The sequence below is a fragment of the Nothobranchius furzeri genome, chromosome 2, assembly GCF_043380555.1.
Source record: "Nothobranchius furzeri strain GRZ-AD chromosome 2, NfurGRZ-RIMD1, whole genome shotgun sequence".
NCBI lineage: Eukaryota > Metazoa > Chordata > Actinopteri > Cyprinodontiformes > Nothobranchiidae > Nothobranchius > Nothobranchius furzeri.
In genome coordinates this window covers 9,194,776-9,208,046 of record NC_091742.1, presented here as the reverse complement: position 1 = coordinate 9,208,046, position 13,271 = coordinate 9,194,776, and the positions used below count along the sequence as shown (strand labels likewise).

Sequence of the window (13,271 nt, the reverse complement as noted above, 5' to 3'; positions counted from 1 at the left end):
GTTTATTCTGCACATAAATCAACATCTTTGTATGCTTTTTCAATATAAAATGCAGTTTTTACGGACAGAGTTCCTGTCAGAATAAATAATTTAATCTGTCTCATCTGAATTTAACACAATTATGAGTTTTTTTCTTAACATGTGACACAATGACGACGTAAGTATTTCGCAGTGCTCCACAAATATACATGCAGTTTGTTCACACTCCTTTCATGTTTGCTTTGCTCTGCATCGACCCCCTCTGAGGTAAATATCAGACTCCTCAGCAGCTCAATGCTTCGCTGCGCTCATCAAACAACAAGAGCCTGTGATGCAAACACATTCAGGATGTGTTCAGGTTCTCTTGCTTAACTAACCCTAACAGTTAAGGTCTGGTTAACTAACGCTTCACTGGTTATCCTCCTGATGAGCCAAACCCAGTTTTCTGACCCTAGATCTATGTGCAGTCATGTAAAAGGAGCTAAGCTGTCATAAATATGGATCTGGAACAGCAGCCTTAGTTTATAGCTATTTTTTTGTTTCAGATCTGAAATTCAAAATTAAATATGTAGTCATTTAAGTGAAAGCAAGTTTCAATCCCCAATTTTAAAGGGAAAATAAAATATGTGGTTATAAGTATTTGTAACTCACCCTGCAGGATTCCAGGTACAACCACACAAAACCCTTGTCAAAGTTTCATGAGGAATTGTCTCTCCTTTATTTTCCCCCGTGTCCCGTTACGCTGTAAAGCAATCAGAATGGATGTCTGAGTGCCGAAGACAAGCCTTACAGTTTTGCTCTCACAGGTGGAGCGTTATAGCTTCTGCTATAATGCCTCGCCTGATACCAAAGCTTTATTAGAAATATTTCAGGCTGTTTTAAATCCCAATAGACGCGGAGACAGAAATGGAAGAGAAAGGTGGGAGACGAAAGGAAGAGGTGGGGGAAGAGAAAAAGTTAACAAAAATAAACAACAAAGGACTTCGAAGAATCTGCTTCTAGACCTGCAGAAAAAGAGGAGGAGGGGGGGGGGGGACACAAAAATACCTCAGAACCAAAATATCACTGCGCAAACCACGAGAATAAGTAACAGTAACAATTTTTGCTGAGAAGCACACTAATAATAATTTATAGTGTATTTAGTGCCAACCACCGCCTTAAGTTATGTGTTAAAAATGCCCGAGTCCACACTTGTGTGAGCACCGTGTGCGTACACCTGCCTGTGTGTGTAAGGTTTCTGCACAGCAGTGTTCAACAGTGAGTATGAGTGGCTGCTGACCTGCAGAAGATGGAGGATTTCCAAGCCCCAGAGATCTAGAGGTCTCCCCTGGAGTGTGGAGACCCCCAGGGAGACTACCGCTGGAGAAGCCCCAACCCCCTCCCGAGAGGTTCAGAGGATCACCCCGGGGGGAGCCAACCAGCAGCCATGTCGGAGGAATTGTCTTCATTACCCGATGCTCCATGCAGTGTGTGCCAAGAGGCGCATGTAAGAGAGAGAATTCACTTCCTGTTGGGCGATCTAAAGGAGTTGCCAGGAGAAAGAGGTTTTTGCTGTTTTGTTTTTGGCTTTGTGGCCATTTCTGTCTATTTCATTTCTATTTGTCCTGGCTACTCGTTTGTTATGAAAATGGAAAACCTGGTTGAAACCCAAGTTGTTTCAGATATTTCTAATTACCTATATGCCTCAAAATGTGATAATTTAGGAATCCAGGTGGCTTTAATTGTACAAAAATGTTTCTGCAGAGCTGCATCCATGGACGCAGCATGAAATCAAGCACTTGTGTCCTTCAGAAATGTAAATGAGCAATATTTTCTATCACATTTTACTGATAATTCAGCACAAATTGTACTGAAACAGTCTCCTTTGTTTGGAAAGGAACAAAAATAAATGTAGAGTAAAAACTTCCTTTAGTTTTAGTTGATGAACGAGGATGTTGCCGTTTATGTGATGGATTTTCACTTCTTTCAGCAGCACCGTTGTCCAATACGAGCGTGGCTGTGTGGTGGAATCAGTCAGAGATTTCCATATAGATTACTGCACAAAGAGTTATGCAGCTGAATGGTTGCATGGTGACAAAAGTCATTACATTGCGAGAAAAGAAGAAGCTTACAAGTGTGAAACGCCGAGAGCAACCGTTGGGTGAAGTGTTTGGACAAATAAGCAGTAAAGCTGGTCCGGAGTCTGCTAGTACTTAAAAATACCACCTTCATCTTCTCGTTTAGGGAGCTTGAGGAAGTCATGGATACCCAGTAAATCACATGCAGATGCAGAAAGTGCTTTTACTGAGTTATTACATATGGAGAGAACACAATTACATTCCTGATGCGCAGCTCGTGTTGATTTATGGATGAGTCCCACGTGCCGAGGGTCTCCGAAAGGTGATCTGCTGTTCAGGCAGAAGCAGATAATTTATTCTATTCCCAAGTTTGCCATTTACTTCCTCCCATCACCACCACCACCTCCCTCGCCCAGCCACTTGTGCTGACTGGATCTATTCAAACCATAGTCATATCCTGTCTTCAGCTTAGCAATTAGCCGTGGTCCAAAGATTTGGTTTGGGTCAGCGTCAGGAAGGGTCTGATCACTTTAATTTTCAACCAGGGGTTTATTCATTAAATGTCCAGCTTGTTCTTTGGTGGAAGTATTAATTTTTTTGCAGATACTACTGTTCAATGGCATTAAAGAGATTTAATTAAGAGAACTCAGCTGCAGCAGAGCCAGCAGTGCCATCGTCTTGCTAACGTTGGCACAGAATTCTCCAACATTTCATCAGCTACAGTATTTCAAAATTAAAATACTTTCTCTTTATTTTTTTAATCTAAAGCACACCTATAATGGTAAATGACATACGACATGTGCGATTAGATTTAATTTTTAAAATCTCAGACGTCTCAAGTGGCGTCAAATTGGGATTAATTGGAAGGAGAGCCCCTCGGTATAAAGGCAAACTGTAAAGGGTGACACGACTTTGAAGGTGTACTTTTTGATTTGACGACAGATGATGGGCTGTGTGCAGGAATGAGTGAACATAATTTAAAAGCACCCAGGTGTCCTGCAGCTTATTACATAATGATGCAACTATGATCCAACATTCTAAATATCACCGATTCAGTTTAAGCAAATCAGTCCTGTTTTTTAAATGTTGATGTTTCTCATGACAGAAGAGCATTATTAGTTTCCATTTCTATGTGTATGTTTTTTTTTACCATTAATCTCTGGAAATATCCATCGAAACATTGTTGAAAATTAATAAAAAGACGTCTAGTCTTTGAAAAATATTGGTGGCTTTGTATCATATAACCCTGAAAATTAGTGATGGGATTCATGGCTCTTTCATGGGAACCGTTCATTAGACTGCAAATCTGGTCTAAAGCACATAAGGAGCGGGTCTAAGGGTGTTTCTCAATGTCAAGGCGCCTGGCCTCGCGAGGCAATGTCTTGCGAGGCCAGGCGCCTTGCTTACGAGGACACTGCCCGTTCCTTGGTCAAAGAAAACAATTAAATGGAACAGACTTGCATCACGTGACCACGGCTTCCATGGCGGTCACATAACATTTCGTGACATGGGTGATAATGTTATGTTTTATATGTATTCCTAACAAGCCTTTTACTTTTTAAATTGTGTATATTTTTGTTAAATTAAATATATAAGTGAGTTACTACCCGCTAGCTACCGAAGCTGCAACTACTAAGCAACTAACCAACCATAGATAACTTCTTTGGCTCTAAAAAACATTAGAAATTAGTTGACTTACTTTTAAACTTGATATTTGCCCCCGAAGTAGTTGCCAGCTTCTGATCCACCATCCTTTTAAAAATACTGCGGTGTATTCTGGGAAATTTTTGACCAAGGCTAGGCTTCAAGACACCTCCTGTGTATCCTCGCTCAGTCAGTTAAAAGGCTAACAAATGGAGAACACACGCCTCAGTAGAACATGAACATTGGAACACGTCTTGGCGGTTCCTGATGATTTATCTCCTAGGCAACCGGGGTGGGGCCAAGACATCAAGGCGAGGTTCCTTGGCATTGAGAAACACCCTGGGTTTTTCTCAATGTCAAGGCGCCTTGCCTTGCGAGGCGATGTCTTGCAAGGCCAGGCGACTTGCTTACAAGGACACTGTCCTTCCTTGGTCAAAGAAAACGGTTAAATGGAACAGCAGTACTAAAGCCCGCCAGAGAGGCACCAGCGTTCATAAAGCCTGCCTGAGTTTCCCAAGAAGAAGAAGAAGAAGCAGCACATTAGCACAAATTAGCATGCCTTGGTATAGAAGTTTTTGGACTAAGCGTACCACAAAAGAATGACAACACCAGCTATGATGATTCAGGTTTGTGCATTTTATTTTAAAAGGAAGTTGAAATGTATCATTTTATAAGAAAACACAAATTTTTTAAACTAGCTAAAAAATGTTTCACTCAAGTCTTGGATCTTTTTCAACTAACCGGATTAAACCAGTCTTCCCCTGCTTTTTACATAATCACACAATATGCAGAACAAACTCTGTTCAATATTTGTCAGCAAAGCTAAAATATCCAGAATTTAAAAAAATCTGGCTTAGCTCTTTGCTAATGCTAGAGAGAGCTAAACTGTGAGCTAACAGCAGGTCAAGGCCATTTAAAGGGGTGATTCACTCGTTTAATCAATACATTTTCAGTGGTCTCTAGGAATGGTGGTCTGTGTGTGTCAGTGTTTCCTAACCCTGGTCCTCTGGGCACACTGACCTGTCTGTGCTTCAGCACACCTGATTTACACTGGCTCCTCAGGAGGACATCAAGTGCTGCAGATGCTTGTCAATCACTCATTCATTCATCCTATTTTCTGTGAAGGGATGATTTTAAAATAATGTATTTTCCTGGTAAATAACTTGCAAAACGTCTGAATTGTCAATAGAAAAATCTTGATAAAATAGTGATCGTGATTTTTCGATATCGCCCATCCCTAGACTCAACCAATGAGTCAGTTTGCTTTGCAAAGTTGGTGTTTTTTCCCCACAAATAACACAAGCCAGGGGGAGTTCTGCTGTGTGGTGGAGTTACTAATTCTAATGGTTAGCTTCTACTCTACCTTCTCTGCTAGTCAAGATGGGTGAGTCCATGAATGTTAAGTGACAGTGTGACGTAGATCTTTCAGGCTTTTCTAATTCTAGAGTGTCACTGTCTATCTTCTATCAGAAAGCAGGAGATAGGTGTAGGAGACTATTGTATTGTCCAGCCTGCGTGAAACACTCATCATGATGATTATAATCAGAAATAACAGATAAAAAATGTTTCAGTGCTCCACACCTTTAATATTTTAATGTGAATACAATAGCAGTGTAAAGTTTTATTAAATAACATTTGCACAAACTGCTATGAATTTTTTAGATTTGAGCTGATTTGAGAAGACAGCAGTGTCCCTTGTTCTTGGTTGGATCTAACCGGCCGATAGCTCATCGGTCCTGTGAGATGTTGACTCTGTTTTTCTGGACTGAAGCCATTCAAGAGTAAGATTGTAATTTTTCTAAAACTTTTTCTCCAGTACCACCAAAGTGTCCCTGCAGCAAGATTTAAACTCTAGGATGACCCTCTCTCTGCAAGAGCTCCGTGGTGAAACAGATGCTGTTTTTACTTTGGCCTCCTCTCAGAACCCAAGCCCTTCAGAAGCATGTTGTGGAGGTAAGCACAACAAAGATCAAAGTTCAGCTGATGCTGGAAAACCAAGCTATACGAAGCTCAGACTGTGTGTCAGAAATAATTGCCCAGTTCCGCGTGGACTTTAGAGGAAGCTTTCTCAAAAGTCCTGCTCTGCCAGGGGTTTGTTTTAAACCTGATCTGTCTTTTTCCCTCTGATCTCTCTATAGCCATGGCACCATCTTCCCCAAATACAGGAATATATCTAAACAAAGATGAAGCAAGCTTGCATTAATGTCACTCCAACATGAACACATAAGCTCACATAATCTCTTCCTTTTTTCTTTTCAATTGCAACAATCTCTTGAATTGTTTGTTGTAACTCTCGCTGGGAATTGAAGGATTTTATCTTATTTGTTGAGGTGTGTTTGGCTCACTGCAGAAATAAAAAACACACGGAGCATCAACAGTCAAATACAGCCACTCACCAACACTTGTGTGTGTGTGTGTGTGTGTGTGTGTGTGTGTGTGTGAACAGGACCAGAAGGCTGAGCAATAACCTGTAAAATAATTAAAGTCATCATGCTAAATCAGCCTTTCTCTGATCTAGCATGTTTTCGTCTAAGTGAAGGTGATGTTATTGCTCATAGAACAAAAATTCATGTTGGAGTTCAGATAATTTTATCAAGTAAGATGTGTGGTTAGCTGGTTTATTTAAAACATGTAATGCTTTTGGATCCTGCCTCTTGAAAGAATCGGAATCAAAATGAGGAATTGGAATCGGAATCGTTCAAATTCAAATGCTGCCCAACCCTATGCACAACAAAACTTAACACCCTTTGTGCACCAAACGTGCTTTCTTGGCAGAGCAGCCGAACAGAAAGTGAAGCCAGCTTAGCTGCCCAGTGTCACGGGCAGAGTGTCCTTAAATCTCATTTAAGGAGTTAGGTTAGGTGATATAGTCTCAGAACCCAGCTAAGTCTCAACCCTGCCACTAACGTGAGATTGAGTGTGTGTGTGCAGGTGTGTTGCAGTGAGCAGGCAGAGAGGATGGCGTGTTCTGGACGTTAACGTTGGTGGTGGGGTTTCCATAGATTTTTGGTAGTGCTGAGCTGCTGATTATTTTGAAGTTAAGAATAAACCAAGAAAGCTAAAAACTACACGCTAAACATGCTAGCATACAGGGACGAGGTGTGGGGCTGGGAGGAAGTTAGGTTTGGTTCGAAGTTGGTTCTAAAAATGTGAACATTAACACTAACCCAATAGAGCTGCGTGTCTGCTTGTGTGTGTGTTGCAAGCCGGTGTTGTACCATTTTCTGCAGCCATCAGATTCTGTGACTCCAGGTGGGAGCATGAAGAAAAGGGTCAGACCTTTGATGTTTATTATTTTTTTATTAGCTTGCTAGAATGGCTTTTTCCAAGGACAAATAACGCACCTTTAAGTATGCATGAATAATTTATGTATCCTGATATTTTTCATTTTTGAGTTGAACCATTCAGAGTTCAAATGGCGCTGATAGTAGCAGTTAGTTCCTCTGATGAGAGTGAAGTGACTTTTCCTCATATGTGCTTCCTGCCTCCATGTTTCCTTGAACAACACTCAGGTTTGTCATTACAATCCTCCATGGAGGCATGAAAGGCGACATTCCCTGCAAGGAAAAAAGAAAAAGTTATATATTTGATACCAATTCAGTCCAGAGAAGATTAGTGTTAACGGAATAACAAAGCTAGTAGGAAGGCGATAATGAGAACTGGGACAAAAGGGAGAAACCGAGAAATGGTTCATGCATTTTTATCCCAATCTGGTCTTTGGGTTTTCTAAATGTGGCAGCCTCAGGGACAGGAAAAGGAGTGCTACAGGAAAACCAAGAAAAGGCTGTTCTGTCTAAATATTCATGCTCTAGGTGGAAACCTTCATAAAGAACTGATCAGTGATGATTTGCTTGCTTTCACTGCAGGGTTTGGGGCGGGGCAGGTCTTCGTGGGCTGGCGCGGACCGGTATGGGTCTGCAATTTCAGGAGAGTGTTTCAATCACAGTTTGGACTCTCACTTGGCAGGTGACATCATGTGTCAGGAACAATTTCATGAGTAATTAGTGCAACTGTTCAGTATATTTGTGTTGCAGTGAATGGTCTGCAGAGCAGCAGGCTCCACACGTGACTCACGGTTGCTGAGTCTAGACCTGTTATCGGTTTTCCGATCTGTGGTCATAAATAGCGTCTAGCGCTTCTTACCACCTCCATGTATTTCTCCCATTTCCACTCTTAACTTTCCTACATTGGGTATTTAGTTTTGTCAGCTTGGCCCGACACTGTTCCAACTTCCACTCAAATCCTTCAGCCGCCATCCTCTGAGAAACTTCAGATCCGCGTAGCTCGTCCTGAATGTGGCTATCGCCGCCGATGGTGAGAGATGTTTGGAGCTCTGAAGCTGACCAAACCATGCTGCTGCTTGCTGGCATTTTCTCACATCTGTGTACAGCTAATGAAAATACAAACGAGGGAACTCCGGGGTTTGTTTTGCTTGTTGGAAGTAGTGACATATTTCTGTCCAATCAGTGGACTGTGTCGTCGCTCCGCCCTAACCGTACTGCTCCACAAAGACATGGACCTTCTGCAGAAGCGGGCTACCAAACTGCCATCAATGGCATGGTCCAGGTCGGTTTTGCGGACCATTGTTGGACCCCGCTCCATCCTGTCCTGAACCCCACGGTGTAATCAAGCTATTAGATGAAGGCTGCTTGTAGGTACAAAAGAACAGAAGGTTCTCCGCATGGTTACAAAAAAAAACCCAAAACAAAGTGGTATGAAGGAGACCATCTTGTCAATAATATACTTTTTATTTATACTTTTATTAAAACACCATCCTCCTCCAACATGTAAAGAGTGCACATACTATAATAATAATAATAACAATAATAATAATGAACAGAAATTTGTAACTTTTTTATTTCTACGTGATCATTTATTTTTTCTTGCCAATATCTCAGAGGCACCCTCTGAGCTCTGCCGTCTTGCACCTCAAGGCATAAAATACTTTTGGCGGAATGTACAGTACAGAAAACAAATCGTCCTTAAGCCGTCATTTTCTATTTTTCATAATATCCACAATTTTTTTATTCCATCAAAAATGATAACATCCATCGCTCTTTTGATTCTGTTCCATAACAACTGTAAACAACCCGAACCTCCAAATGCATTCAAGCACACACACTCAGCAGATTTGCGTCCCCACACGCACGTACGCGCACACACACATTTACACACACGCCCTGAAACACTTGCAAGGATAAATGCAGTGTATGGTATAGTGCTGTGCACTGCTGCTTTCCTCCAGTGATTGTAATGCTTCCCTCTGACCAGGATGGCAGCTTCCACGGAGCTCCTCTCTCAGCAGAACAAAACATTAAAGCCTCGCTCGTGCACGACCCAGAGAGCGCATCATGACCGACTTGTGTCGCTCTCTACTCCTCCTCTCCATCGGTGCTCCACTCTGAGCGGGACGTTCTTTCCTGCTGGAACTCAATGGAATTGCTACAGAAAACCCCAAAAAACATGATGTTTTAAAATAAAATAAAGTAAAACACAAGCTACTCACTGACGGGAAACCAGCTGTCCGTTTTACACAACAGAATGTCACAAGGCAGCACTTTTTGGAGATGGTTTCTCAATAAAGTTGTAACATTTCAAAACGTGAAACAATTAAAAACACCATAGCACAATTAAAAAACATGTTTGCGCTGGAAGTCTGCACTCAGTCACATGTAGGTTTACAGGATTTTCTGACAGGCAGGTGATGCTAAAAATCTCTTGTGGTTCCACAGCGGTTTATGTGAGCTTGACTAGGAGCTAAGGAACATCCTGTCATGCAGCTGACGTCTTAGTTCCAGTCTCCTCTGCTGGAGCTCCCAGTCAGTCTCTAATGGTGCTAGAGTCTGGCACTGGCAGTCATGTGTCTATAACGTCCTGCGCTGGTGAAGGTTCATGTGGCAAACTGGTGGTGTTGGGTAGCGTCTGTGTGTGGGTCACAGAGTTCTGCTGCAGCTCAAGCGCCATGGCATTCTGCGGGTGGGGGAACTCCTTCACCTGCCTGCGGTACTCTAAAAAGGTGGACGCCTTCGTAGCGATGGCCACCACGTTCTTGCCAACAAAGATGGTGGAAACGCGACTGTCCTGAAACAGGACCATGTTCACGCCACGTATGAGGATGGTGACCACGTTTATGGTGACCAGGCTGAGAACCGGGTACAGCATCATCTTCTGAGGCGACATGTGCTCTCCCTGCATGCTGATCTCGCTGAGCGACACGCAGGGCAGGATGAGCAGAAGGATGTAGCAGTAGAAGAACATCAGGCCTTCGGCCCAGATGGGGAGTCCTGTCCGCTGGGGCTCCCACAGGTTAGCTTGGATATCCAGAAGGTCTAGCAGGTCCAGAGCCACCCAGAACAAACGACTCCTCATGTCCTCTTTCTTCCGAAAAGTTCTCACATATTCCATACTGTCCAGAGCCACCAGGACCAGATACAAACCCGGCACACACACAGACAAGAGTAACGTCAAAGCCTTCCGTGCCACCGTCTCCAAACTCTTCCTGTCAGCTTTGCAATTCTGGAAAACAAAGTAAAGTTTGATCTCCAGAACAAAGATGTACAGAAACCACAGGATCATGGCGTAGCCTCGGCGAGCGGTGCGCACCTCGGCGCCGACCCACACCGCCACATAGCGCAACACGATGAGGAAGCAAACGTCGCCCACCAGGACTATGATGCACACACCGATCTTCCTGGGACCCTGGTTCTGCTCCACCAGGTAGGCGTCCATGAAGGCCATGCTGGTCATGATGACGATGGTGGTCAGGCACACGTGGCGTTTGTCTGGGGGTGGCAACACCATGGCGAGGGCACCGGTTGGCTCTCACTCTCAGGGTACAACTTCAAAAAGCCAAAACAAAATAAATCAGAATCGCACTGATCCTTAAACGTAGCTGGGAACAAAAGGAGGTTTAAGGCGTTCTGACAAAATTAATGTGCAACTTTGATATTAAAAATACACTTTCAGTCACCGTCTCAGTAGTCCACAGAGGGCGGTTACTGCAGAGGATGTGGGATGGAGAAGAGCTGGCTGCTGACTTCTCTCAGGCTACGTGAAAACAGGGGCATGATCTCGTCATTCAGCGCACTTCCATTGATCCAGGCTCTCCTGTTAGTGGCAGCGACTCCGAGGGCTCTACACCCAACACACCATGACTGATTGTAATCCACAAACACTCCAAAGGAGGGATGCTCTGAGAGGAGGCTTGCTCTAATTCAGTAGTGGTAGGATGGCGGGATACAGTGCCGCAGTGTAGGAATGTTTGTGGGGATGTTTATTTTTGGATGAGACAAGGTAGAAGTGGATACAGGCATATGTGTGCGCTGCAGCTCTGCGTGTGCAAGAAATCCCTCTTCGGATACTCCTGCAGTGTGTGTGGCTCCTCGTGGAACTGCAGTGTGTGCGGAGGGAAGGCAGAGAAGAGAAGGGAGAGGAGTCTGCAGCGGCCAGAGATCCCCAGCCGCCATAAATCAAGGAGACAGCAGGTCAGCGGCCCGTGAGGCCTCGCATCTCATGCCGGCTTCCCCGGGGGGAGGCTCTAGCTCCGGGCTGAAGATCCATCCTTCCCCTCTTCCGCTTGCCACGTGCCTGCCTCTGCACAACCTAAAGGGTGGAGAAATAAATGGGGAAGAGAAGGGAGGAGGAAAAAAGGGAGAAAGAAACCTGTCAGCACTACTGGGCGATAAAACACTGTTTCCCTGCCAACGGCCCATATATGAGAAGCAAAGTAACGTGTCAGCTCAGCTCAAACGTGGCCCGTTTCACTATTGATGGGACAGAACATACTGCAGACGTAACACTGCTTCAGGGTGTCATTACCTCTCCATTGTCTGATATGTCATGTGACATCAGGACGCTCCCACGGTTAATATATCCGGTGTAATGCACTGCAGTTTAATTCTAGCGCTCAAATTAATAGAGGACTTATTACAAGAGTCTGTAGAAGCCAATTTTGAAGTCTCATAGAGTAGCTAAATACTCCACACTAGCATTCTATTTTTTCAGCCTTGCTTGGCAGTAAAATGAGATAAACGGCAGCCATGTGTTCATTTCCTGCACATATTTTTAGTCAGTCTTGGGCAGTTTCCAAACTGAATATAAAACACGATTGCTGCTTGCTCGGGGGGGGGGGGGGGGGGGGGGGTATACAGGTGTATCCTGTTGCAGAAAAGACAAACAACATGTTTTGCTTATCAGCGTTTCAGTTCTTCTCTTGAATATTGAGGAAAAACGGTTTTCATCCGTCCACTTTCATCTGCTGATCGGGGGTCGGGTCGCAGGGGCAGCAGCCTAAGCAGAGCGGCCCAGACACTTAGACCAGCTCCTCAGGGAGAATCCCGAGTCGCTCCCAGGTCAGCCGAGAAACATAGTCCCTCCAGCGTGTCCTGGCTCTTCCTTTGGGTCTCCTCCCTGTTGGATGTGCCCAGAAAACCTCCAGAAGGCATCCTAACCAGACGCCTGAACCGCCTCAACAGGCTGCTTTTGATGTGGAGCTTCACCTTCCGACTCAGCTCTCTCTTCACCACGACAGCCCAGTACAACGCCTGCATCGCTGCAGATGCAGCACCAATCCGCCTGTCGATCTCGCACTCCATCTCTCCCTGACTCAAGAACAAGACCCCAAGATACTTAAAAACAGCTTTAAGTTTATGAATTAGCTTTTTTTGTGTTTCTCTGTTGACCTGCTTAGAGTCCAGCTGATGTGTTTGTTGAAGCATGTGGCAGCAAGGATTTGAAGAGGGTTGGAAGGAGATGCAGATGATGGGGAAATATGATGGGCGATCGCAAAAAGCTATCTCAAGGACAGTGAGCCAAAATCGGATTCCCCTCAGAGGTTTTCCCGCTCCCCGCCCTGGTTCTCTAAATATTTATAGTCCTGGAGCTAAGTGCCAGACATGGTGTGCAGCAGTTCAGGCGGCCTGTGTTGGATGACTGGGCAGCACCAGGAGGACGCTCTCACAGACACAGAGACCCAGGCTGAAATTATTAGCATTTAGGGCGGATTTTGAGCACTCAAATAGGGAGCCTAAGTCACGTCCATCTACTTCTGGACCACGGGTCCCCGGAAGAACAAAAAACTGAATGCAAGCTAACGGGGCTTAAAACGCTATTTTCTAATTCCGCTTCTTTTTTACCATGGATTTCACATATGATGTCCGGGAATTGTAAAGACGCATTTTGATACCAAAAACGCGCATATTTTGGAACGGGGGAATGATATTTTAGGTTTTGTGTGAAAATAAGTCCAGGACTACAAATGCGCTTCACGAAAGTCACGTCATCGAACCAGACATGGAGAAAACTGAGGGAAAATGGCTGTAAGTTCAGCAAACTTCCCACAGGAGGAAAGATCCACCATAAATCTGGTCATTTGGTAAGTAGCAGCTTCGTTAGGGAAGAGGAGATGATGTGGTGATGTCACATATGCGACGTGCCGATTTCTGGTGTGTAGTCGTGCTAATTACAAACTTTTACAAGCTGATAAATCTCAAAGTACGTGACTGGCGTGGTCGAAACATCCATCATTACTTTTGATTTAAATTGCAGTACAACACGTGCGAACCAGGGTCTTAGGCAAAGCGGGTTAGAAAA

General features: G+C 44.1%; 1 protein-coding gene across 5 annotated transcripts in view; it reads right to left on the bottom strand.

The window, feature by feature from the left end:
* Positions 1-8,421: 8,421 nt before the first annotated feature.
* Positions 8,422-13,271, bottom strand: part of tmem121ab (transmembrane protein 121Ab) — an 86,541-nt gene continuing 81,691 nt past the window's right edge. For 3 of the 5 annotated variants that reach the window (XM_054748058.2, XM_054748059.2, XM_015947509.3), the window contains one exon: positions 8,422-11,282. In XM_054748058.2, the coding sequence (XP_054604033.1) occupies positions 9,537-10,481 (945 nt within the window). In that variant the 5' untranslated portion in view covers positions 10,482-11,282 and the 3' untranslated portion in view covers positions 8,422-9,536. The remainder of the gene's footprint in view (positions 11,283-13,271) is intronic. The other 2 variants (XM_054748060.2, XM_015947510.3) reach the window with 2 other exon arrangements.